The sequence below is a fragment of the Crinia signifera genome, chromosome 6, assembly GCF_055691185.1.
Source record: "Crinia signifera chromosome 6, ASM5569118v1, whole genome shotgun sequence".
NCBI lineage: Eukaryota > Metazoa > Chordata > Amphibia > Anura > Myobatrachidae > Crinia > Crinia signifera.
In genome coordinates this window covers 145,024,335-145,050,751 of record NC_139222.1, presented here as the reverse complement: position 1 = coordinate 145,050,751, position 26,417 = coordinate 145,024,335, and the positions used below count along the sequence as shown (strand labels likewise).

The 26,417-nt window shown below is 42.5% G+C and overlaps 1 protein-coding gene across 3 annotated transcripts in view; it reads right to left on the bottom strand.

Moving 5' to 3' along the window:
• The window catches only part of BRCA1 (BRCA1 DNA repair associated), a 169,694-nt gene that overhangs the window by 16,860 nt on the left and 126,417 nt on the right, over positions 1–26,417 (bottom strand). For all 3 annotated transcript variants that reach the window (XM_083147536.1, XM_083147537.1, XM_083147538.1), the window contains exons 18-19: positions 23,514–23,554; positions 6,344–6,427 (exon numbers count right to left, since the gene is read on the bottom strand). In XM_083147536.1, coding sequence (XP_083003662.1) covers positions 6,344–6,427; positions 23,514–23,554 — 125 coding nt within the window. The remainder of the gene's footprint in view (positions 1–6,343; positions 6,428–23,513; positions 23,555–26,417) is intronic.

Here is a 26,417-nt window from a genome sequence, read left to right as displayed (position 1 = left end):
TCTCCCAAATCGGGACATGCAGGTAGGCGTCCTTGATGTCCAGAGACAGGAGGAACTCGTTTGTCTCCAAGCCTGCAATCACGGTCCAAATGGATTCCATTTTGAATTTGTTGTAAACCACGTAAACGTTTAGGTACTTCAAATTCAAAATGGGCCTGACTGTTCCATCTGGTTTTGGAACGACAAAGAGGCTGGAGTACTACCCCTGACCTCTGTGTTCCACTGGAACCGGTAGAATGACCCCCGCCTCCAAGAGTTTTTGAATGGCCATGCACAGAGCTGCGCTGGACTCTTGTTTCGGCGGGAGTCCCGTGGTAAAAAACCTTTCTGGAGGAGAACGAGAAAACTCCAGTTGGTAACCCCTTCTGATGATTTGTAATACCCATGTATCCTTGCACTCGAGAGCCCACTCTTCTGAGAATCTCAGAAGACCGTCATGCCACAACCTTGTCCGTTGGCTTGGCGTCCTGCTTTCTGGTAACGGGTTGAGCAGAGGTGGCAGCTCTACCACCTCTGTGACCACGGAAAGAGGAGAAAGCTCCTCTCGATCTACCCCTATAAGAAAAGGACCGTCGAAAGGAACGAAAGGAGGGACCTGTGAATTGCCTCTTAGGGACTGGGGCTGAAGAAGGCAAAAAGGTGGACTTACCCCCTGTGGCTTGGGATATAAGTTTGTCTAATTCCGCGCCAAACAGTAAGTCCCCCGTATAGGGCAGGCCCTCCATGGCCTTCTTAATCTCAGCTTCAGCTTGCCATGAGCGCAGCCACACCGTGCGTCTGGCCCGGACAGCTCTTTCCCCCAGTTCAGAGATGTCAGCTGCTGCCTCACCCATATAGGATGCCGCTTCCTTAAGGGATTCCACTAACGGAACTAGTTCATCTCTAGGGGTATCCTGCTGGAGGCCTAAGGACAATTCCTCCGCCCACTTCTCCATGGCCCTAGCTACCCATGAGGAAGCTAAAGCCGGTCTCAAAAGAACCCCCACTGTGCTGTAAATGCACTTAAGGGTGGACTCTAATCTCCTGTCTGGAGCTTCCTTCAGGGAGACCGCTCCCGGTACTGGAAGGGTGGTACGTTTGGATAGGCGGGACACCAAAACATCTGGGGGAGGAGTGTTCTCCCATTTACTCCTGGACTCAGGTGCAAAGGGATAAAGCGTTTTTAGCCTACTGGACAATTGAAACTTCCTATCTGGAGTTTTCTATGCCGCCAATAACGGCCTTTTTGACTCTTCAGAGTCAGGAAACACCAGAGGTTGTTTTACAACTCTCCCAAAAATGGAGACCCAGAGATGGTCGTTGATGAAAAGCAGACACTGCCAGGGGAAATTGCCGATTGTCGTGGGAAGCCACTGGTCGCAGGAGCAACCAGGGCTGGTCACGGGAGCGCGTTCCCGGCGACAGTCCCCCGTACACATGGGGATAATGGTGACCATATCCCTGGTGATAATGGCTAAAATCACACCGTGTATATGGGGCTTAAGACACACGTTTTTGATTTTGAGCCTACTGCCTCTCCACTGCATTATTGACTCAAGCCAAGTTTATGAAAGGCCCTTGCTGCAGTATTAATGATTTTGAGGATGGAATCAATTATGTTATATGCAACATCCATTCAGGTAGAAGTGATCACAATCAAGAGGTAGTAATTAATTAGGAGCATCCACCCTAGTTGGAGATATACATAGCATTGCTAAAGAGAAGAAAAAGGGTACTTGTTTCCTAGCACGGCGCCCACGATTTTCAATCATATTGCATTTTATGCATTGTATCGCATCGCATGCCATATAGCCACATGCGATGTGATTTTAAATTGTATAAGCATGGGTGTTTTCAATGGTAAATTGCCCCCCTATACGATTTTTAATTGTATAAGCAGCCCTAATGGGTGCTTACAATGTTAAATGCACCCCCACTATGAATGCCAACCCGTAGCATGGCGAGCGCAGCGAGCCCGCGAAGGGCGGCGGTACGCGTCCTCTGACCTTTTCATACCCCTAGTATCCACGTCAGCGTGGAGTCGATTTTATATAGTGTGGCGAGCGCAGCGAGCCTGATGCTTCGTGCTCGGTGGCTCGCCACACTATCTAAAATCAACTCCATGCCGACGTGGATAGTGGGGGTATGAAAAGGTCGGAGGACGCGTACCGCCACCGCTCGCCATGCTTCGGGTTGGCGTTAATAGTGGGGGTGCTTTTAACACTGTAAGCACCCATTACGGTGCTTATACAATTAATAATCTTATAGGGGGGCCATTTAACATTGAAAGCACCCATTAGGGTGCTTATACAATTTAAAATTGTATACCATCGCATTGTATGCCATATACAATGGTATACGATTTTAAATTGTATAACATCGGGTGCCATCGCGTCGCATTGCATACCATTGTAAGGCTTATGGTATACGATGCGATGGGTGCCGTGCTAGGAAACAAGTACCGAAAAAGAGTGTAATACGTGTGAATTCAGAAATCTGCAATAAGGCTTAATCTAGGCTTCATTTATAAGGTCCCTCTAAGCTGAACACAAGTTGAAGGAAAAACAAATCTATATTTCACTATGGCAAGTGTCAAGAAGTGTGAGCAGAAAAGCCTGGGTTAAAGGCTCTGCCAATGATCATCCTTGAACTGTTGATACAGCCTAATTAGAGTCAAGAGGATTTTTTTTTAAAACATTCAAAACGAATCTGTTCAATATAAGTATATATATATATATATATATATATATATATATATATATATGTATATGTGTGTGTGAATGAAAAGAGAGCACCACACACCTGGAGGAATTTAATTAATAGATAACTTTACTATGATAAAAATCAATATGCATAAAAACAACAGTACAACATAATTAGCTCCTTTAGGAAGGAGAGATTAAAGGCCCGTACACACTAGACGATAGCAGGCAAACGACGATAAACGATTCCATTATATTCACCTCCCTGTACGACCATGAAGGACGTCGATCAGGGTCGTTCTGGAGGTGAATCGTTATACATGGTCTACTGTGTATGCCTTCAACTACGGCCGACAACCGATGGTGCGCGTACCCACGGGTCGTTAACAACCATAGCCATCGTCCATGCATGCAGGTCAATTTGGCTATGGTCGTTAACATTGTGCAGGGCGAACGTTCTTCTGAATATTTATGATCTTCCATTTTACCCTTCAAGGGAGAACGTGAACGATGGTCGTTAACGATGTGTCGTAAGTGACACATCGTTGTGTGTGTATGGGCCTTTAGAGTTTTAAAGCTGAATCAAACTCTAGATTGATGCCTGCGGGTAAATTAATATAACAGAACGTCTTTAGGATTGTGGCGTTAAGTGATTCATTTGAACCAGTTCTTGGTGATCACAAGATTTATGGGCCACTGTATATCCGGTATATAGAACTTTCAAAGTCGATAGGTGGATAAATTAGGACCCTCAGATATATATATATTGCAGCAATACCTATGGTATTTGCCAGACTCCAAAGTCTACATCGCCAGGAGGATGTTTCACAGTGCGGCTCTAACTACAACCCGCCCGGCGGTCAGCTGTAGTTGGCTGGCCGCCGATGATGATTCAGCAGGGAGTGAACCACACTAACCTGAGATGGTTTTACATGTGCTCCGTTCACGGCTTCCAAGGAATGGCAGGTGGGGGTCTGTCAGCAGTGTGATGCTGTAGCAAAGGGAAAGCGGCTGCTTGTAAGGGGTATCAGGCAGTCCGGGCAGATATCAGGCAAGGTGGTCTGTGCCCCGTTTGAACCTTGACGCGTTTCTCCGATATGTAACAGTGGCAGTTTCTTCAGAAGGTTTCTTCCCTTCTGAAGAAACCGCCACTGTTACATAGCAGAGAAACGCGTCAAGTTTTAAACGGGACACAGACCACCTTGCCTGATATCTGCCCGGACTGCCTGATACCCCTTACAAGCAGCCGCTTTCCCTTGCTATCATGAACTAGGCTATAAAGGACACACCTCTATTGTCTGCTTCCATATATAACTATATATAATATATCTCTTTAAAATGTATTTAACCGATGTCCAGTGATAGCACACCCCTCAGGTTATACGAATACCTAGCACCCACATCATAGGAGGGGGTCTCTTCACCATATATATTCCTAACTCCACGGTGCGACTGGCTTCTCCATATCCTGTTCTCGTTATATATAATATTATATTGTCCCTCTTTTTTTCCTATTTATACTTCAAGTATGTATCGCAGTGGCTAACATGCCCTTTGTATGAAGCTTTGTAACTGTTAAAATTTAAATAAAAATACCGCAATTTAAAAAAAATGTAGACATAGTCAATCCGGTACAGGTAGGTGCCCCTATACGCTCTCCCCAGCTCATAGAATGTGTTTCTCAACCTAAACATAGACTCCACAAGTTCCTGAGCCTTCCAGAATTATCTGGCCTCTGTTGCACCGGGTTACGCGGCATCATGGGTGCCGCAAATTGCCTACTGTAGATGGTAATAGATTCAATGCTGCACCCTAGGTCACAGGTCGGATCACCACTGCATCAGGTGGCATATGCTTGTAATAGACACTTACTGCTGCATTGCCATACCATTTCCAAGTAGCAGCCCCAGGTGCACGTCTGTCCACATTTGAATTAGCTCCAATGTGGACCCAGCTTAATACAGGACATGAAATGTAGGAAGTAGTAACGGGATGGGAGAATCAAACTCTTGCAGTAAATTTAAAGTGTGCTTTATATGATGATTAAGATCTAGGATCTAGCCTTTGGTTATAAACTTCTGCAGGTGATTCATACCCTGCATTACAAATTTCTGTTTTCTCCTGGTGAAGTAGTTAAGGGCTTGTATCACTAGAAGAGTGTCCTTCTTAAACACAATTATTAATTGAATGTGTGTTTGGCAATTTGGAAACATTAAAAATACACAGTCCAGACAAATTTAATTGTGTACTGTGTGTGTGTGTGTGTGTGTGTGTGTGTGTGTGTGTGTGTGTGTGTGTGTGTGTGTGGGCACATTTCATATATGCATCTTTAAGTACAGCCTACTCTCCATAACTAAGTACATAGTGTTCACTCAAGTAATGAAGAATACACAGATTAGCCTAATATTTAAATGTGCAGCATATAGGATATGATAACAGCCTGCTGACACCATTATATACTCAGCAGTCCTACTCTGCATAACTAAGGTTTCAAACAACATTAAGAATCCTGGTCACGTTTTAATGAGGAAGAGCAGGGGTTGAGTACCTTGTGAAATGTCACCAGGAGCTGAGTGGCTATTTGCAACATCATTAAGTGCATCTGGAGAATCAATGTACTATGTAAAAATACAGATTTACAGCCTAGTTTGTGAATAATAGAGACATTTTATTAGATATCTAATACACAGTCTTCATCATACTCCTTTTTTGAACATTTTCACCTGTATCTCCACCTGCCACAGTTGAATTTGCCACAACTCAAATGTTCAAACATTACACAAGATCTGTGCACAGAATCTGCTGTGACTGCCATGACTCAATAATGCTGCTTTCAGACCGCAAAACTGGCTTTGACCCTGTATTTGAAAATGTTTCCAAAAACAGGTCTGCCAGGTAAAACCCCTTTCACACCGCATCTCTTAAATGGTATATTACCGTTTAAGTGTGGTTTTTTTTACACTGGCAGACCCGTTTTTGGAAACTTTCCAAATACGGGGGATGTTAACCCACGCGCAGGGGGGGGGGGGCGGCGGCTCCAGTGCTATGAATATTCAATGAGCGCTCATTAAATATTCACTGCGCTGAATTTAGGACCCAGCTCATTGGCTGGGTCATAAATACCGTTTCAGACCCGATTTCGAAGCCAAAATACCGGGCCTGAAACGGGTAGGACCCTCTATTTTAACCGTTTTGCAGAAAACGGCTTTTGTAAAACGGTAAAGTGGTCCTGCACCTTTCAGACCGCACAGATTACCATTTAAAACTGTTATAAATCGGCAAAATACCGGTTTCAAAAGTGCGGTCTGAAAAGGGCATAATCTGCACAGGGGAGCCTTACTTTGACTGGTGTCCTGCAATGGCACCAGGTACATGTTCTGTAGAATACATACTACACTTCTCAAATGGTTGTTTTTCCCCATCTATTTATATTAATAATTAAATTACAGTTTACTTAGAGTTGCATATGTCTATACACACTTTTTCTCATACACATACTGTATACTGGATATGTGTGGACTCTAAATTAATTTCATCATCTTTAACTAACAATAGATTATAGTGCTAAAATACTTTGTGACTGGTTCATTCCACTGATGCAGATTAGTAACTTTCAGACAGTGAGACGGAGGCTGATCTAGTCTTTGAAAAGATAGCCATACCAGTCCATCGGATCCCAGTCTTGATCTTCTGGGACCTCTATGATTTCTTCCATTGATTACATCTCCCTTCACTTCAAAGTCATACTGAAAGGAAAAAGAATACAAATGTGGAGTTACAAGGAACTACAAAAAGGTTATTCGCTTAAAAAAACAAAACTGTAAAATGTACAATATGCTGCAAAAGGTTTTCCACAATAAAATACTTTTTTAAATTATAATCTGTAGGTAAGACGAACACAAGTCGACCAGTAGAACAGCACTGCAGCATTTCAAAACTGTTCTTTTCTGTTCCTGACTGTGCCAACATTAACCCCTTCCCGACATTTGACGTACATTTACGTCATGGTCGGGAAGTACTTCCCGACACATGGCGTAAATGTACGTCATGGCATTTAACTGTCACCGCGTCTATAGACGCGGTGACAGTTTCAACATGTCTGCTGTCCCTGACAGCAGACATGTCCGTGCATGCCCCGGGGGGGCTGCGATGCCGCCCCCCCGTCGGCGATCGCTGCGATTGGCTGTTCAGTGTGAACAGCCAATTACAGCGTTTTCCTGTGTCACCGGCGAATAACGTTCGCCGGTGACACGGGATCAGAGGTGATTGGTGCTGTAAAGTACAGCACCAATCACCGCGGGGTGTAAGGGTGACACTGGTGTCACCCCACCGCACTCCGCCCGCCCCCAAAGGCCGTGATTGGTTCGTCGGACCGACGGACCAATCACAGCCAAGGAGGGGGATTTAAACTAACGGTGACTGCACTGCAGACGCCATTCCGGTCTGGAATAGCGTGCAGTGCGGTCACCGTACCTCCCTGCCGCCATACTGACCAGAACCTTGCTCCATAGCTTGCTCCATACTTACCTGATCGCTGCTTCATCACTGCTTCCTGGATCCTGTTACTACTTGTGCCTTCCTGTGAAATTGTGCTGCTGCAGTGTACTAGCTAGATAGAGAGAGATAGATAGAGAGAGATAGATAGAGAGATAGAGAGAGATAGAGAGAGATAGAGAGAGATAGAGAGAGATAGAGAGAGATAGAGAGAGAGATAGTGTCAGAGAGTGCTATATTTTGTGCTGCTGCAGTGTGATCTAGTTATAGATAGAGAGAGAGATAGAGAGAGAGAGATAGATAGAGAGGCCTAGTGACAGAGTGCTATATTTTGTGCTGCTGCAGTGTGATAGTTATAGAGAGATAGAGAGAGATAGAGAGAGATAGAGAGAGAGATAGTGTCAGAGAGTGCTATATTTTGTGCTGCTGCAGTGTGATATAGTTATAGATAGAGAGAGAGAGATAGAGAGAGAGAGATAGATAGAGAGGCCTAGTGACAGAGTGCTATATTTTGTGCTGCTGCAGTGTGATAGTTATAGAGAGATAGAGAGAGATAGAGAGAGAGAGATAGAGAGAGATAGTGACAGATTGTGCTATATATTTTTGATATAACTGACTGCTGCCCCCTCCTTTTGTGCTGATCAGTATAAATTAACTGATCAGCAACTTTTTGGGGGCGCAGGTTTTTTTTTATATATAGATATACCTGTCAGTGCTGCTGCTGCAGTGTCATAGAGTGATAGATAGTGAGAGATAGAGAGATAGAGAGAGATAGTGACAGAGAGTGATAGAGAGTGCTAAATTTTTTGGCTGCTGCCCCCGCCTTTTGTGCTGATCACTATATCTGAGGTGATCAGCAACTTTTTTGGGGGTACAGAGGTTTTTTTTTTTTTATATATACCTGTCAGTTGCACCAAAGGTTGTGCACCTGCTGCACCTCACTGGTAATCAGTGTCGCATCACTGATCACCTTTTTTTTTTGTGTGTGTGCTGTGGGGTCTTTTTTTAATTTTTTTTTTACACACACTGTGATTTTGTGGGTGTCCTGTGGCCGCTGTGCGCTGATCAGTGACGTACATCACTGATCATCTTTTTCGGCACAGGGTTGATCTATATATTTTTTTTTTTGATCAAATTCCTGTTGCCTTTGAGCGCTGTTCAGTGACAGACGTTACTGACCAACATCTGTGCTCAATTTTTGGCGCAGGACTTTTTTTTTTTTTTTTTTTAACCCCTTCAATTTTTTTTTTTTAACCCCTTCAATTTTTTTTTTTAACCCCTTCAATTTTTTTTTTTTTTAACCCCTCCATTTTTTTTTTTTGTATAAAGTATTTTTTTTTCCTGCACACTACATACACACTACAACCTACATACCCCCCGGGTTGAAATAAAGTTTGTACCCCCCCTACACTATACACGTGTTGAAACATTTCACTACCTGTAACACAAAAATAAAAATGGCATCCCAAATGTCCTCCCAAATGTCCTCCCAAATGTCCTCCCAGTCATCCAGGAGAATGTATTCAGCGGAGGAGGCATATGCCCTGCTTGCTTCTGACTCTGACACAGCCAGTGATGCAAGCGGGGAATTTGAAGGATTCGCCTTAAGCTCCTCTTCCTCCTCTGGTGATGAGGGACCCCCTCAAAGACGCCCCCGTAGATCAGCTGAGACCCCCCCCCCAATAATTGATCTCGTATGGACCCCACCACCAGACAATTTTGAGCCCCAGGTTCCTGAGTTTTTGGCCATGCCAGGAATCCAATTTGATTCCACAGGTCTCAGAGAAATTGACTTTTTCAAATTATTTTTCTCTGATGATTTTATAAATTTAATGGTGGACCAAACTAATTTATATGCCCAGCAGTTTATTGCTCAAAACCCCACGTCATCATTTGCTAGGTGGACCCCTGTAGATGCAGTAGAGATGATGACGTTTTGGGGTCTGGTGTTTCATATGGGCATAGTAAAAAAGCCAGAAATTAGGCAATATTGGAGTACAGATGTTCTGTACAGTACTCCATTTTACCGTATGGCCATGCCCCGGACTCGATTTGAGACAATTCTTAAATTTATACATTACACCGATAATGCACAGTGCCCACCCAGAGATGATCCCACCTTTGACCGGCTATTCAAAGTCAGGCCGGTCATTGATCATTTCAGTGCCAAATTTGAAGAGGTGTACATCCCAGAAAAATTTATTTGTATCGACGAGTCCCTTATACATTTTAAAGGAAGGGTTAAATTCCGCCAGTACCTTCCCAGTAAGAGGGCAAGGTATGGCATAAAAATGTATAAACTGTGTGAAAGCACCTCAGGGTACACCCACAGGTTTAGGGTTTATGAAGGGAAGGATTCAAGAATTCAACCGCCAGAATGCCCCCCCTCCCTCGTAGGTGTTAGTGGGAAAATTGTCTGGGATTTAGTGCACCCCTTCCTGGATAAAGGTTATCACCTCTATGTGGATAACTTTTACACCAGCATCCCCCTGTTTAAGGCCCTTGGTTCAAGAGGTACAGCAGCTTGCGGTACTGTGCGCAAGAACCAAAGAGGCCTCCCAAAAACGCACATTGCCCAAGTAATGAGAAGGGGTGAAAGCAGGGGAATATGCACCGAAAATATGTTGTTGGTCAAATATAAGGACAAGAGGGATGTCCTTATACTGACAACAATTCACGGAGACAGTACCACCTCCGTCCCTGTACGAGGTACCAGTACCCACACCTCAAAACCTAATTGTATCCTGGATTACAATAGGTACATGGGCGGAGTGGATCTTTCAGATCAGGTACTGAAGCCGTACAGTGCCCTGCGGAAAACAAAAATCTGGTACAAGAAGGTGGCCGTGTATATCATCCAGATGGCACTGTATAACGCTTACGTGCTATTCCGTTCTACCGGCCAGAGGGGGACATTTATGCACTTTCAAGAGGAAGTCATAAAGGGCCTAATATTTGGGAACCAGCAGGCAGAGGGCCCCAGTACTTCTAGTACTGGCCCCCGTATTGTACCAGGGCAGCATTTTCCTGATGAAATCCCCTCCACTGGAAAAAAGGGCAGGACACAAAAAAGGTGCAAAGTTTGCTATAAAAAGGGAATAAGAAAGCAAACTATTTTCCAGTGTGACACTTGCCCCGACAAACCCGGCCTATGTATAAAGGAGTGTTTTAAAATATACCACACATCTATGGAATATTAGGTTCATAATTTCACCGTGCTTCGGGGGTCTTGCTAATGCCACATAGCACCCACCATTCATTCCACCAGAATCTGAGCCGCAAAATCCAAAAATCACTCCTTCCCTTCTGAGTCCTGCCATGCACCCAACTGGTATTTTTTGGTCACATGTGAGGCATTGCCGTACTCGGGAGAAATTGGGGCACAGATTTTGGGGTGCTCTGTCTCCTTCATTCCTTGTGAAAATGAAAAATTTTGAGTCAGAACTGCATTTTTGTGTAAAAAAATGTAATTTTTCATGTTCACTGCCCACTTGTATCAAAATTGGTGAAACCCCTGGGGGTTTGAAATGTACACTATACCCCTAGATGAATTCCCTGAGGGGTGTAGTTTGCAAAATGGGGTCACTTGTGGGGGGGTTCCACTGTATTGGTGCTTTGGGGGTCTTGCTAATGCGACATAGCACCCACCATCATTCCACCAGAATTTGTGCTGCAAAATCCAAATATCACTCCTTCCCTTCTGAGTCCTGCCACTTTTTGGTCACACATGAGGCATTGCCGTACTCGGGAGAAATTGGGGCACAGATTTTGGGGTGCTTTGTCTCCTTCATTCCTTCTGAAAATGAAAAATTTTGAGCCAGAACTGCATTTTTGTGTAAAAAAATGTAATTTTTCATTTTCACTGCCCACTTGTATCAAAATTGGTGAAACCCCTGGGGGTTTGAAATGTACACTATACCCCTAGATGAATTCCCTGAGGGGTGTAGTTTGCAAAATGGGGTGACTTGTGGGGGGGTTCCACTGTATTGGTGCAACATAGCACCCACCATTCATTCCACCAGAATCTGTGCTGCAAAATCCAAAAATCACTCCTTCCCTTCTGAGTCCTGCCATGCACCCAACTGGTATTTTTTGGTCACATGTGAGGCATTGCCGTACTCGGGAGAAATTGGGGCACAGATTTTGGGGTGCTTTTTCTCCTTCATACCTTCTGAAAATGAAAAATTTTGAGCCAGAACTGCATTTTTGTGTAAAAAATGTAATTTTTCTTTTTCACTGCCCACTTGTATCAAAATTGGTGAAACCCCTGGGGGTTTTAAATGTACACTATACCCCTAGATGAATTCCCTGAGGGGTGTAGTTTGCAAAATGGTGTCACTTGTGGGGGGGTTCCACTGTATTGGTGCTTGGGGGGTCTTGCTAATGCGACATAGCACCCACCAAAATTCCACCAGAATCTGAGCTGCAAAATCCAAAAATCACTCCTTCCCTTCTGAGTCCTGCCATGCACCCAACTGGTATTTTTTGGTCACATGTGAGGCATTGCCGTACTCGGGAGAAATTGGGGCACAGATTTTGGGGTGCTTTTTCTCCTTCATACCTTCTGAAAATGAAAAATTGTGAGCCAGAACTGCATTTTTGTGTAAAAAATGTAATTTTTCATGTTCACTGCCCACTTGTATCAAAATTGGTGAAACCCCTGGGGGTTTGAAATGTACACTATACCCCTAGATGAATTCCCTGAGGGGTGTAGTTTGCAAAATGGGGTCACTTGTGGGGGGGTTCCACTGTATTGGTGCTTGGGGGGTCTTGCTAATGCAACATAGCACCCACCAAAATTCCACCAGAATCTGAGCTGCAAAATCCAAAAATCACTCCTTCCCTTCTGAGTCCTGCCATGCACCCAACTGGTATTTTTTGGTCACATGTGAGGCATTGCCGTACTCGGGAGAAATTGGGGCACAGATTTTGGGGTGCTTTGTCTCCTTCATACCTTCTGAAAATGAAAAATTTTGAGCCAGAACTGCATTTTTGTGTAAAAAAATGTAATTTTTCATTTTCACTGCCCACTTGTATCAAAATTGGTGAAACCCCTGGGGGTTTGAAATGTACACTATACCCCTAGATGAATTCCCTGAGGGGTGTACTTTGCAAAATGGGGTGACTTGTGGGGGGGTTCCACTGTATTGGTGCAACATAGCACCCACCATTCATTCCACCAAAATCTGTGCTGCAAAATCCAAAAATCACTCCTTCCGTTCTGAGTCCTGCCATGCACCCAACTGGTATTTTTTGGTCACATGTGAGGCATTGCCGTACTCGGGAGAAATTGGGGCACAGATTTTGGGGTGCTTTTTCTCCTTCATACCTTCTGAAAATGAAAAATTTTGAGCCAGAACTGCATTTTTGTGTAAAAAAATGTAATTTTTCATTTTCACTGCCCACTTGTATCAAAATTGGTGAAACCCCTGGGGGTTTGAAATGTACACTATACCCCTAGATGAATTCCCTGAGGGGTGTAGTTTTCAAAATGGGGTGACTTGTGGGGGGGTTCCACTGTATTGGTGCTTGGGGGGTCTTGCTAATGCGACATAGCACCCACCAAAATTCCACCAGAATCTGAGCTGCAAAATCCAAAAATCACTCCTTCCGTTCTGAGTCCTGCCATGCACCCAACTGGTATTTTTTGGTCACATGTGAGGCATTGCCGTACTCGGGAGAAATTGGGGCACAGATTTTGGGGTGCTTTTTCTCCTTCATACCTTCTGAAAATGAAAAATTTCGAGCCAGAACTGCATTTTTGTGTAAAAAATGTAATTTTTCATTTTCACTGCCCACTTGTATCAAAATTGGTGAAACCCCTGGGGGTTTGAAATGTACACTATACCCCTAGATGAATTCCCTGAGGGGTGTAGTTTTCAAAATGGGGTGACTTGTGGGGGGGTTCCACTGTATTGGTGCTTGGGGGGTCTTGCTAATGCGACATAGCACCCACCAAAATTCCACCAGAATCTGAGCCGCAAAATCCAAAAATCACTCCTTCCGTTCTGAGTCCTGCCATGCACCCAACTGGTATTTTTTGGTCACACGTGAGGCATTTCCGTACTCGGGAGAAATTGGGGCACATATTTTGGGGTGCTTTTTCTCCTTCATACCTTCTGAAAATGAAAAATTTTGAGCCAGAACTGCATTTTTGTGTAAAAAAATGTAATTTTTCATTTTCACTGCCCACTTGTATCAAAATTGGTGAAACCCCTGGGGGTTTGAAATGTACACTATACCCCTAGATGAATTCCCTGAGGGGTGTACTTTGCAAAATGGGGTGACTTGTGGGGGGGTTCCACTGTATTGGTGCAACATAGCACCCACCATTCATTCCACCAGAATCTGTGCTGCAAAATCCAAAAATCACTCCTTCCCTTCTGAGTCCTGCCATGCACCCAACTGGTATTTTTTGGTCACATGTGAGGCATTGCCGTACTCGGGAGAAATTGGGGCACAGATTTTGGGGTGCTTTTTCTCCTTCATACCTTCTGAAAATGAAAAATTTTGAGCCAGAACTGCATTTTTGTGTAAAAAAATGTAATTTTTCATTTTCACTGCCCACTTCTATCAAAATTGGTGAAACCCCTGGGGGTTTGAAATGTACACTATACCCCTAGATGAATTCCCTGAGGGGTGTAGTTTGCAAAATGGGGTCACTTGTGGGGGGGTTCCACTGTATTGGTGCTTGGGGGGTCTTGCTAATGCGACATAGCACCCACCAAAATTCCACCAGAATCTGAGCTGCAAAATCCAAAAATCACTCCTTCCCTTCTGAGTCCTGCCATGCACCCAACTGGTATTTTTTGGTCACATGTGAGGCATTGCCGTAGTCGGGAGAAATTGGGGCACAGATTTTGGGGTGCTTTGTCTCCTTCATACCTTCTGAAAATGACAAATTTGGAGCCAGAACTGCATTTTTGTGTAAAAAAAATAATTTTTCATTTTCACTGCCCAGTTGTACCACAATTGGTGAAACCCCTGGGGGTTTGAAATGTACACTATACCCCTAGATGAATTCCCTGAGGGGTGTAGTTTGCAAAATGGGGTCACTTGTGGGGGGGTTCCTAACTTTTAGCATCTTATGGTGCCTTGAAACCTACATGGTGCCTAAAAAATAATCTCATAAAAAGGAGGCTCCAAAATCAAGTAGGTGCTCCCTCTATTATGAAGCCTGTGGTTTGGTCACCGTGCACACTAGGGCCACATATAGGATATTTATGAAAACAAAAGAATTGGGGGAATCAATTTTTAGTCACATTTCTCTAGTAAAATGTACTGTGTTCCTTATAAAAATGTATTAAAATTGCAAATCTGCAAAAAAAAAGAAATTTTGAAATTTCACCTACACTTTGTTTTAATTCCTGTGAAACACCTAAAGGGTTAACAAACTTCCAAAATGCTGTTTTGAATACTGTGAGGGGTGCAGTTTTTGAAATGGCATCATTTATGGGGGTGTCTCACATACAAGTCCCTCAAAGTCACATCAGAACTGAACTGGTCCCTAAAAAAATCAGTGTTTGAAATTTTCTTGAAAATTTGAGAATTTGCTATTCATATTGTAAGCCTCCTAGTGTCCCAAAAAATTAAAAGGAAGTTGAAATAATGATGTCAACATAAAGTAGACATATGGTCTATGTTAGTTATTCACTATTTTGAGTGGTAAGATTATTTGTCTCACAAGCAGAAAATTTAACATTTTGCAAATCGCTAAATTTTCCATTTTTTCACGATATTTTGGTATTTTTCACAAAAAAACACAGACTGTATCGACCCAAATTTACCACTAATTTGAAGTACAATGTGTCACGAAAAAACAATCTCAAAACCACTGGGATAAGTAAAAGCAAAAAAAAGTTATCCCCACTTAAGTGAGACATGTCAGATTTGAAAAAAAGGGCTCTGTCAGGAACGCAAAAACTGGCTCTGTCAGGAAGGGGTTAAAGAAGCCGATGGATTGTATTGTTAATCTAGAATTGTCTGACCCCACAATTTGGAAAATGAAATGCACGTTAATTGAATGAGGGTAAGTCTAGAGCACCTGGATCAGAGAACAAGGACTGGGCAGTTTCTAAGTACAATTTCCTTGCCTCATGCCAGAAGGATAGACTTGGGAAGGGTGGAAGGTACCACTTCAAAGCATTATTTGTAAATGCGCCATCCAATCTGCTCCTCTGTCACATATCACCTCAGCAGCATCTCACTGTTCTAGTCAGGCTGTGATGAAGCTTTAGTTATACAGGTCGAGTATCCCGTATCCGAATAATTCCGAAAACCAGACATTCCAGAAAGTGAAAAAAAATTTTTTTTTTTGCTAAAAACTCACTGGGGACATTTGTAACAGCACTACTGGTTACATGATATGTAACTGGCACTATATATGTGCAAGACAATGATTGCTTGGCATTCAAATTCAGTGCTGAGATAGTACACACATTTTGTTTCATGTTTTGAAACCTTGTTTTTTGAACAAATAAAATATATTTGTGTGTATTTTATGTGGTAATAAAATATATTTGTGTGTATATTATGTGTTTATACAGCATAAATGCAAGAAACTTCAAAATACATGATTGAAATATTAAAATATTCCGAAATACGGAATAATCCGTTATCCAAAATTCTCCTGGTCCCGAGCATTTTGGATAAGGGATACTCAACCTGTATTAAGGATTATGTGAAACCAAAATATTTGAAGGGATATTATACCGAAATATCTATGCATTTCAATAGACTCTGGGTTATATTATTCAAGAACGTATTTTTCCATTAACCAAAAAATATGGAAGAATTGTTGAAAAATACAATAAATAAAACAAAGATAGTGAAGCACCCCAGTGATGGGATCAATTACTCAAATGTTGTGCATCATACTCTCCAGTACTGTAGCGGTATACAAACAACGCAATTAGTCCCAAAACGAACTAGTTTTTATTTGGGGAGGGTTTCCATAGAGAGTTTTTTCTCCTCCTTTCAAGCCCAGTGTTTTTTTCTGTACAAACTTGGGGGTTCACCACGTGCATTCAAAGTAGGTATAAAATTACACCAAGGCTTACATAAACAAGGTGCGTGATAAACTCATCAAGGTATCTTTACAGGGACTACACGGAATCACGACAGGGAGATCCCTCAAAGGTGCTTACATGTATGCTTACTTGGATTAAAATGGTGCATGTAAGCACCATTGAGGGATCTCCCTGTCGTGATTCCATGTAGTCCCTGTAAAGGTACCTTGATGAGTTTATCACGCACCTTGTTTATGTAAGCCTTGATGTAAGTTTATACCTACCATATATACTAGAGTATAAGCCTACTTTTTCAGAACATTTTTTATACTGAAAAAGCTCCCCTCGGCTTATACACGAGTGAGGGTCCCACTTGAGTTAATACGTTTTCCCAGTTTTTTGTTGTGAAATTAGGTGCCACGGCTTATATTCGGGTCGACTTATACTCGAGTATATACGGTACTTGGAATGCACGTAGTAAACCCCCAAGTTTGTACAGAAAAAACACCGGGCTTGAAAAGAAGAGAAAAAACTCTATCGAAACCCTCCCCAAATAAAAACTCATATTTAATATATATTTTAAAGGTTTGGGACTAATTGCGTTGCTTGTATACCATTTTGTTTTTTATGTCAACGGAATACTGGAGATTATGGACATTCCCCGCTACAGTACTGAAGGGTGTGATGCACAACATTTGAATAATTGGTCCCATCACTGGGGCGCTTCACTATCCTTGTTTTATTTATTGTGTTCTTATTTCCGACTTGGTTGGTAATACCAGGTTTTAGTTTCAAGCTGACACTCTTTTGCTCAGAAACAGTAGTACCTCTTTTTTGAATTGTTGAAAAATAGTTACTGTTTTCCAACAGAATTGGCAAAAATAAAGTTGTGATATGCTGCAAACTAATAACATTAGAAATAACTATAGGCATATAAAACTCTTATATAAGTAGATATTCTAGTCTACCTGTTTGTGCCATTATTCTTAGCATTAAAAGTATGTCTTTTTTTCACATCTAATATTTGTTAAGTATAATTAAATACATAGTAGAGTGAGAATCTTTAAATGAATACCTTGTATTTTATTTAGAGGGCAGCAGGAAACAATTATATTCAATCTGATAGACGACCTATCTTTCCCTAGACAGCAAATTGTGCTAACCGTCAACTTGCTGGGCGCAATGCTCAGAATATGAATCAGCTGCCTTGTCCTATGTTCAGACCACATGAAAATCTATTGCCAGCTTTGGTCATTAGACATTCATTAAAGTTAGGTTGTTGGGTAAAAAAAAAAAAAAAAAAATCTTGAAATAAATACAATAAGTTCAAGCTCTGGTAGAGATTTTTTTACTTTACTTTACTAACTCATTAAGGTGCTAGATACGTGCATATAATGTAATGAAATGGTCCAAGACTTAAAATGAATTAAACATTGCAGTGTTACATCTATAAGTGGAACAAGTGGCTCCCTTATCACAGAAATGCTAGCTAAAAGCAGAAAAATAGGTAGCACTTTAAATACAGTAGGTATGTTTAGGGGTTATGGTAATTTAGATCTATTATGTCTAGCCATATAGTCGACCACTAATGGTCAACAGGATCAAAAGGTCGACTGTCAAAAGGGAAAAGGTCGAATTGAGTTTTTCATGGTTTCTTTTATTGCCTATGTCGACATGGACACTATCTAAGACTAAGTGTACCATGCTTCGGGCTTGGCACAATATTATATTCTCCCTCCACGCCTTAGTGGATGGTAGGGTATAAAACACCATCTGAGACAAGTGTGTGGTAAATTTATACTTCATATAATAAAAATTATAATAATAATATAGTTAGGGTGTCCCCTGTCTCTGGCATTTCCTTCCTGGCTAGTGAGGTCCAGTGCTAGTTCTAAAAATAAGGGGGAACCCGTACTCATTTTCTCCTCTATATTTCTAGAACCAGGGCTGGCTGTTAAATCTTCTGATCTTTCATGCAGCAAGTAAGATCAGAAGATTTAGCAAAAGATCCACGGGAGCACACATCGGACCAAAATCAGCCGATTTTCGACCGATTATCGGTAAACATCAGACGATATATCGGTCGATTTATCAGAAATCGGCCAAAAAATCGTTCTAGTGTGTGGGCACCTTCAGAGTGAGATTGCTGTCATTCACACAATGGTGAAGCTACTTAGTCACAGAATGGTGTGCTTATTGGAATACACACATGTATGTATGCAACTCGAGGTCTGAGCAGAAGACTCGGATGGACAAGTGGTGTGTATGGGAGGGCAGAATGGTGTGGCTAGTGGGGAAGCCTAAACAGCAGGAATAGTGTGAGACAAAGTAACAGTGGCATGGACTGGGGGACGGAGTAGCATGACTGGGGTGGAAGAAAGCATCACAGAGGGAAGGAAACTACACTAGCATGCATGGATGTGAGGGGAGTAAGAGACTCTACGGTCATATCCAGTACAGTAAAACCTTTACTATAAAAATTATTAACATCTTCCTTGTTTTATTTTTTCAAATATATTTATTGATTATTTGAATCTTATATTTTGTAAGACAATTGGCAGTATTCAATGTCTTTTTTCGGCATGTGCAGCGAGTCCTGTTTAGGATTTGCTGCACATTCGCCGTGTTCCGGAGGACTGGAGCATTCGCTGCCAGCTCTCGCTGTCACAGTATTCAACAGCGCCGGGGCTCGCAGCCCCTGATGGTGAATTTTTAACCCCTGCAAGCCGGGGGAGGGCGGCAGGCAGGGAGATGTAGGACTTCCTGCCTGCTTCTGCACAGTCCATGGAGAACAGGAAAGAAACTCTAGGGTGTACTCAAGACAACAGGATCGGGTCTGGAGATATCCATTGTGATAGGTCTAACTTTTCTGCACATTGCTGACCAAAAAACTCAAATTTTCAGCAGTATATACTTCTGCACCTTTGTATGACGTCTACATGGATCCTCGGGTTCATAGATTTGTGTGTAAATGTGGCTATACTAGCCTACCCAGCCATTTTACTGACCGCACATCACTTAAGACAGATTGGTGCAGATGAGGAAATACAAACTAGCACAAATGGAAGAATGTACAGCAGTAGGGATTGGAGGAAGACAGCAGCAATGAGGCATATAGAGAAAAATAGTGTAGAGAGTATCAAACACTGATTCACTTCGTGAGAGTGCAAAATCTGTGGCATATCATATCTGTATTGCGCAATTGCCGAGTGAACTAATACAGAGTGTGGCCTGCGTATTTGAATGATTAGCATGATGGCATGAAGATTTATAGCTTATGTTACTCCATAACTGCGCAATCTCTAATTTGTAGTCCAATAGCCTATCCACTGTTATCACTTTGCCTCATGGTAAGGTGCTCCATCATACTGGAAAATGAATTGTTCATTAACAAACTGTTCATGGATGGTTGGGACAAGTTGCTCTTGGGAAGTTGTTTGGTAACATTCTTATTTATGGCTGTGTTCTTGGGCTAAATTGTAAGCCTATTCCATTGGCTGAGATGCAACCTCACACATGAATGGTCTGAGGATGCTTTACTGATGGTATGACACAGGACTGATGGTAGCGCTCACCTTTCCTTCTCCAGACAACATTTTCCCAGATGAACCAAACAATCTGGAGGGGATAAATCAGAGAAAATGACTTTCCCCAGTCCTCAAAAGTCCAATCCCTGTACTTTTTGCAGAATATCAGTCTGTCCCTGATGCTCTTCCTGGAGAGAAGTAACTTTGTTGTTGTCCTTCTTGGCACAGGTCATCCTCCAAATGCTTTCTACTCACTGTGCATGCAGATACACTCACACCTGCCTGATCCCATTCCTGACCAAGCTATGCACTGGTGGAGCCCTGATCAGTCAGCTGAATCAACTTTAGGAGATGGTCCTGGTGCTTGCTGGATGTTCTAGGGCACCCTAAAGCATCCTTCATAACTATTGAACCTATCTCCTTGAAGGTCTTGATGATCTGATAAATGTTTGGTTAATGCGCAATCTTACTAGCAGCAATATCCTTGCCGGTGAGGCCCTTTTTGAGCGAAGCAATGTTGACTGCACGTTTCCTTGCAGGTAACCATGGCTAATAGGACTGACAATTATTTCAAGCTTCAAGTCAGTTATTCTAACTCGATCAGCATGACATACTGATCTACAGCCTTGTCCTCATCAACACACTCACCTGTGTAAACAAGGAAATCATTGACTTTATTGTAAGCTGGACCTTTTGTGGCAATAGAAATGTTTTTGTGATGAAGGGCCTGGCTCCGATCTGTTCGCTAGGCTACGAACATTTGCAGCCTAGCGAACAGGTAAATGCCGCACACCCGAACATCCCACCCCTGTGAATCCCCACATTTGCATGAGGGGATGTGCACGCTTACATATTCTAGAGCATCTTTAAGCAAAAAGGTCGGTCTACACAGCTTCAAGCGCTCTTTCCCCTGCAGCTGTTAAATCCCAATGGGAAATATTCAATCTTAGGGGGATATTCAATCTCCGTCGAGCATCTCCCGTGGGGGAGATGCTCGACGGGCCCTATTCAATGCTGTCTTCCCCGACAGCATTGAACAGGGTTTTCTTCCAGAACGAGCCCGACATCTCTAGCTGTCGGGCTCGTTCTGCCGAGAACAGCCGTGAAGTGACGAGCTGCCGGCTGCAGCTCGTCACTTCCCGGCCGCAACTCGCGGCCACGCCCCCTTCTCGTCCCGCTGCAGGCGGGACATTGAATCCCGCCTGCGTGTTCTCGGTCGAGCTGACCGAGAACGGGACTGGGTCACGGCAGGCGAGCAAGCTCGCCTGCCGTGACCTGCAGATTGAATATCCCCCTATGTCTATTTCCAAAGTGAGTCAAAAAAAAAAAAAATTTTACAAGCAGGGATTGACTACAGCGCTGGGTCAATATGTTACTTAAATTTTTATAGGGTTCACAAGGTTATTTACTCCTCTTGAGCTTTCGTAGGTTCCTTTAAAACAGTCATTTTATTTTTACAAAATTTCGGGAAACCAATGAAAAAAAGTATGTGAAAAAATGCAAAAATATATAAAAAATATATGACACAAAAACAGTTCCTTGCAGTAAGAAATGAATAAGACCTACATAGGTAGAAACACGTCGACGAGCAGCTGGAGACCGGAGCTTTGATAAAAGAAACAGCCGCCAGACACAGGGGAACAGAGCCGGAGTAGATATTAACAAACTCCGAGAGGTTTACATACACCAGTGAACCTTGGAAAAGTATCCTGACAACTTCTGAGCACCACGGCAATACAAGAGACCATCGTTACCATGACCCCGCCAAGCTGCGAGCGCAGGCAGAAGTTGGCTGGGAGAGCAGCGTGTTCCGTGGTTTTGCTCTAGGGATCCCCTTCACGTCTTCCCTCCACCAGGGAATACTTACTCCAACACAGGGAAAACCTGAGGGGTTACCACAGTGGCAGTGTGGTGCCCTAAGGGAAGAGTACCAGTGAAGGAGCAGCGGTTGTCCTGCTAAGTAGAAATCCCAGAGAAACATCTAAGTGGAGGAGATATCTGTCCCGGAGAGGTCGGGTGAGCTTATTCATTTCTTACTGCAAGGAACTGTTTTGGTGTCATATATTTAAATATTTTTGCATTTTATAACGTACTTTTTTTCATTGGTTTCCCGAAATTTTTTAAAAATGACTGTTTTAAAGGAACCTACGAAAGTCCATCCAATTATTTTTTCCCCAGTTCTCAGATAAAAGTCTACAACTGATTTTTATTTCCGACGGAGATGGTCGAATAGGTGTGGCCGCTGACGTCATGTGATGTCAGCAGCCCGTCCTGAGCAGACATCAACCCGCGCATCTCTATGCCCCTACACACAAAGCGATGTAGGGGCATTTTTTTAAGCGACCTTGTGAGATCGCTTAGAAAATACCCAGAAATTGCTACATGTGAAGGCCCCATAAGGTTACTGAAAGCTAATATTTTAATGGTTCTGTGGGCACATAACTGGCCTTAAAATATTGCTACTGCATAAGCCACAACCATTACCAAAAAACGCTCCTCTACAAAATCATCTCTATAAAAACCCTGGCAATAGAAGTAATAATAGGCATACAACATAATGTTCCTTTGATAGTCCCTTAAAACTAATATCTTCAGTGTGCATTATTCTTCTGTAACAGAATACGAAAAATACATTTTCTCCCAGACCTGTCACTCTTCATAATAGCTCATATTTCTACAACTTCTCTCCACTATGCTTCTAGATTTTTCACGCAATTCATTTTAAACCTGTCTACACAACACTTACTCACTTTTACAACGAATGTAGTAACATATTTCAGTTTTTTTTTTTATTTCTCAGATGTTTTTTTAATATACTCAGCAACATTCAGTATATTCACATAATGGGAACTTACTCACCAATGCAAACTACAGATGGAGCGCCCCTGGCTCTTGCCCAGGGATCGCCAGCATGCTTGCGCTGGAGATCACCGGCGCAGAGGCACTCCATCTGACTGGGACGCGCGTGAGTCTCACACGCACGCGCGTCCCAGTTTCCAGACGGCACCGCTAGGGGGCCCTGTCCGTCTTTACTTCAGCGATATGGGCAGGGATAGGGGGGATGGCTGGGCGGCGAAGGGCACCGGGGGAAGCGGCGGTGAAAGCACCGTAGCCATGGGGCGCGCGCACCCCTGGCGAGAGTCGGCCACTGGATCGCCAAACCCTGCAAGAAAGAGGCCGGCTCCATCTGTATAGCAATTAAGCAAACACTCATGTAGGGGAGTGGGTAAATAGCTTTACCTTAAAAAGGACACCTCTTTAATTAAAAGGTCTGCGACAGATAAAATATATAGGTGACACAAATATATACCAGCTAATCTCAGTTTGGTGACTTCTAAAATAAATAAGTCAAATGAAACATTTTAGTCAAATTTAATATTTCATACAAGTGCTGTTTCAGGTGTGTGTTTTTGTCTTTTCAAGCTGCCGATTTGGTTTTCTTGTTTAGTCGTGGTATATGGTACCTGAGAAAGAAGTGGGTAAAATACCTATCCAACATCACAAGGAGCAAATGGTGCGATTCAAATTGGGGACTTAGCAAGGCTGTCGTGTTACACAAGCAATTGACTGAACTTTAGCAGTCAATTCATAATGCAATGGAAAGAGCACATCAATTGTAAAGAGCACACAGAAATGGCCCAAAAAAGCAGAGTGAGTGAGGTCTGCTATTTTAGAACCATGCGGATATATGAACAGCTAAAGCAACTATTGTCTTTATGAAAGAGAACGGCCACACAGATAATAAGCAATGTCAAGATAATTATCTAACAAACTGCACAAGGATATTTAATATCAAAACTCACCTCATCAAGAATTCTTCCCTCTCTGAACGACTGCACAATCCCTAGATGAGGGGGTGAAAAAGTGACTGATTATATTAGAATTTGTTCAATAAAGATAAGAAACCTTCAGGATCGTAAAAAAGCCTGCATTGACTGTCAAATTTCCTCTCAGATGCATATCGTAATGATTTTTATATGATGTTAGAGAAGGAAAGAAGACTTACCAGCCGAGAGAAAGCACATAAATAAAACACTGTTTATTATGTTTTGCAGAGTAAAAAAGTACAAAAATATACATTATCTAGCTCTAGAGGAACACTCTTCAGTATAATTGCATTTATCCGCAACTTTTCAGCTAGAAGTGCTATACAATATTAAGAGGGGTCGTGTGTATGCAGCCAATGCGAGGTGTTTAATAGTATACAAATGTGCACGTGAGGTGGGGCATTTATCGTAGTAAAGCTCAGCAGCAGAACCTCATGAAGAAGGTGGTCAGGTTCAATTGTAGTTCATACCAACCACAAGAATGGGGAACAAACGTGATCTAAGGCCCTGTACACACAATGCGATACAGGCAGACAATATGCACGATAACTATATAATGAACAATATTATTGTGCATATTGTTCACTGTGTAACCATATGCACCCCCCACAAGTTTTGTCTACATGTGCAGTCAAATTTTGCCTGTGATGTATGACTAGGTGCATATAGTTCAGTGTGTAGGTTAAAGATACATATTTTATAAAACAAGATGGTCACTGGTAAAGCAAATATTAGGTGTATTGAATGCGGCTGGTGAGGGGTTTAAAGGCACAGATTGCCGAAAACAAGCTATCCTTGACGTCTAACCCCCGCGCTGGCTGCTCACGCTATTCAACATTCCAGTCAGAGGACAGCGAGGATTCCCCCAAACAGCGAGGCTTGTAGCTAATGCAGGGAGCCCGCTGCATTTAGCCTCGTTGTTTTAGCATCAGCATACGCTGTTTCCCCTATCTCCAAAAACCTAGCGTGGGGGTGGAGTTGAATACTGACCGTGAGCTGTGACAGCGAGCAGGCAGCACTGCTCGCTGTCACAACTCGCAGAAAGCATTGTACACCCTTATACCTTTATTGCTCTATATCGTTCATTCTGGAGCTTTGGGGAGTTCAAGAGAAAATGGTAACTACATAGTTGACCAAGCATATCGCAGTATGTATGCATATAAGCATAAGCGACTTTGGAATAACTCTCAGATGGGCATGAGGAGTATGGACTACATCTGTATATGCAAAATGGTATCTGCGAACACCAGGGGCCTCAAACCTTGCATTGTTTGTGTGGTAAAGCAGCAGAATACTCCAGAGGGCTCTACTCCTGTCAGCTATGTAACATTAAACAAAGGCTACTTCGCACTATAGCTGAACAATGGACAGTTGGACATCAGAAAAAAACAATTCAATAAAGCATATGGTGGGAAAGTCCAGGTATGAATATGCAGCAGACAAAGCCACAGTAATTGCAAGATGCTATCAAGTCCACATGGACCAGAACATGTAAGGAATGTTTTCAGCACATGGTAAAACAGACGCACAGTACAGTCATTTGGAAAGTACATAACATAAATGAAAACAATGTTAGAGATGGTTCTTCTCATTGTTTATATCTGCAATTTACTTTTCTTTGTCAATACCATCGCAGAAGCCAGTGAAGGGAAGACCTTACAAGAACAAGGGTTGCAGACCAGCATTTCACATAAAGATATCAAAGGTTGGATATTACAATGGCTATAAACACCGGTCACACACAAGTAAATGTGTCATCGAAGTCCAGTAATTTGTTTCCTGCAGATTGGAATGTAATGAGCTGGCAAAAAAGGCACGGTGTAGGGCTGGAGCAGCCATGACACCGCATACAGTATCTCACACACTATCCTGCTTTAAGACCTAAAAAGCATTGCATGGCTTTCCCACTGGAAAATTGTAACTGTGGGCTTTAGTCTCCCTTTACGCTTGCAGAAACAGCTACTCCCTAAGCATTTCTACTCTTCATTATCTCGATGCCTCCTACATAAACAAAAAACTCAATGTTAAGCTTTAATATCTCACAACGGTGACCGGATAAAATCACCACAAAGCACATGCATAATAAAAACAAAACTAAATTCTATACTACATTCTGTAAAGAATACAATTCATTTTTTTTAGCTCTTTGGTTTTACTTGATATGTTATAATAATAAGCATCTAATCTTAGAGGTTGCTAATCCTCTGTTCATAAAATGTGAATGCAATATTAGCAAACTGAATGCAACAAAGGATAAAAGAAAAGAAAAAATGTAAAAAAAGGTGGTGGGGAGGGTGGTGGGACAACAGAAAATCAGTGTAATTTTGGAACAATTACATCATCACAAATACTTAATTTAATTCAAAACAAGGTAATGAAAAAATAAAAGAACAGCTTCAATGTTTTGCCCAAGCATATTGGGGGCAGACATCCCACATCATTTGTATTGCACCCTCCATGGGCTAGTTTAAGCCCGAACTCCCTCAAAATTGCTCGGTGCACTATGACAGTGGTCCTCAACCACAGTCCTATAGGCACACAAGTCCAGGTTTTATGGCTACACCTGCTTATTCACAGATCTTATAATTAAGTTGACTGAGATACAAATTAGGTCACCTGTCCCTAAGCCTAGATAGCCATAAAACCTGGACTTTGAGGGCCACTGTTGAGGATCATCGCATTATGAGGCAGAGAGAACATTTGTGCAAATTTGTCCTGCTGTAAATTGCGACCGTTGCCGCGATGATTCGCACCCACAATATCATCCTGGGTAATAGGACTGACCCCACAGTCAATAACATCTACAGTGAATTATTATGGGTGATTGCCTTACAATGTGTGTGCGGCTATGCGATTGCAAAAACAGTGCTTGCAGCTGTG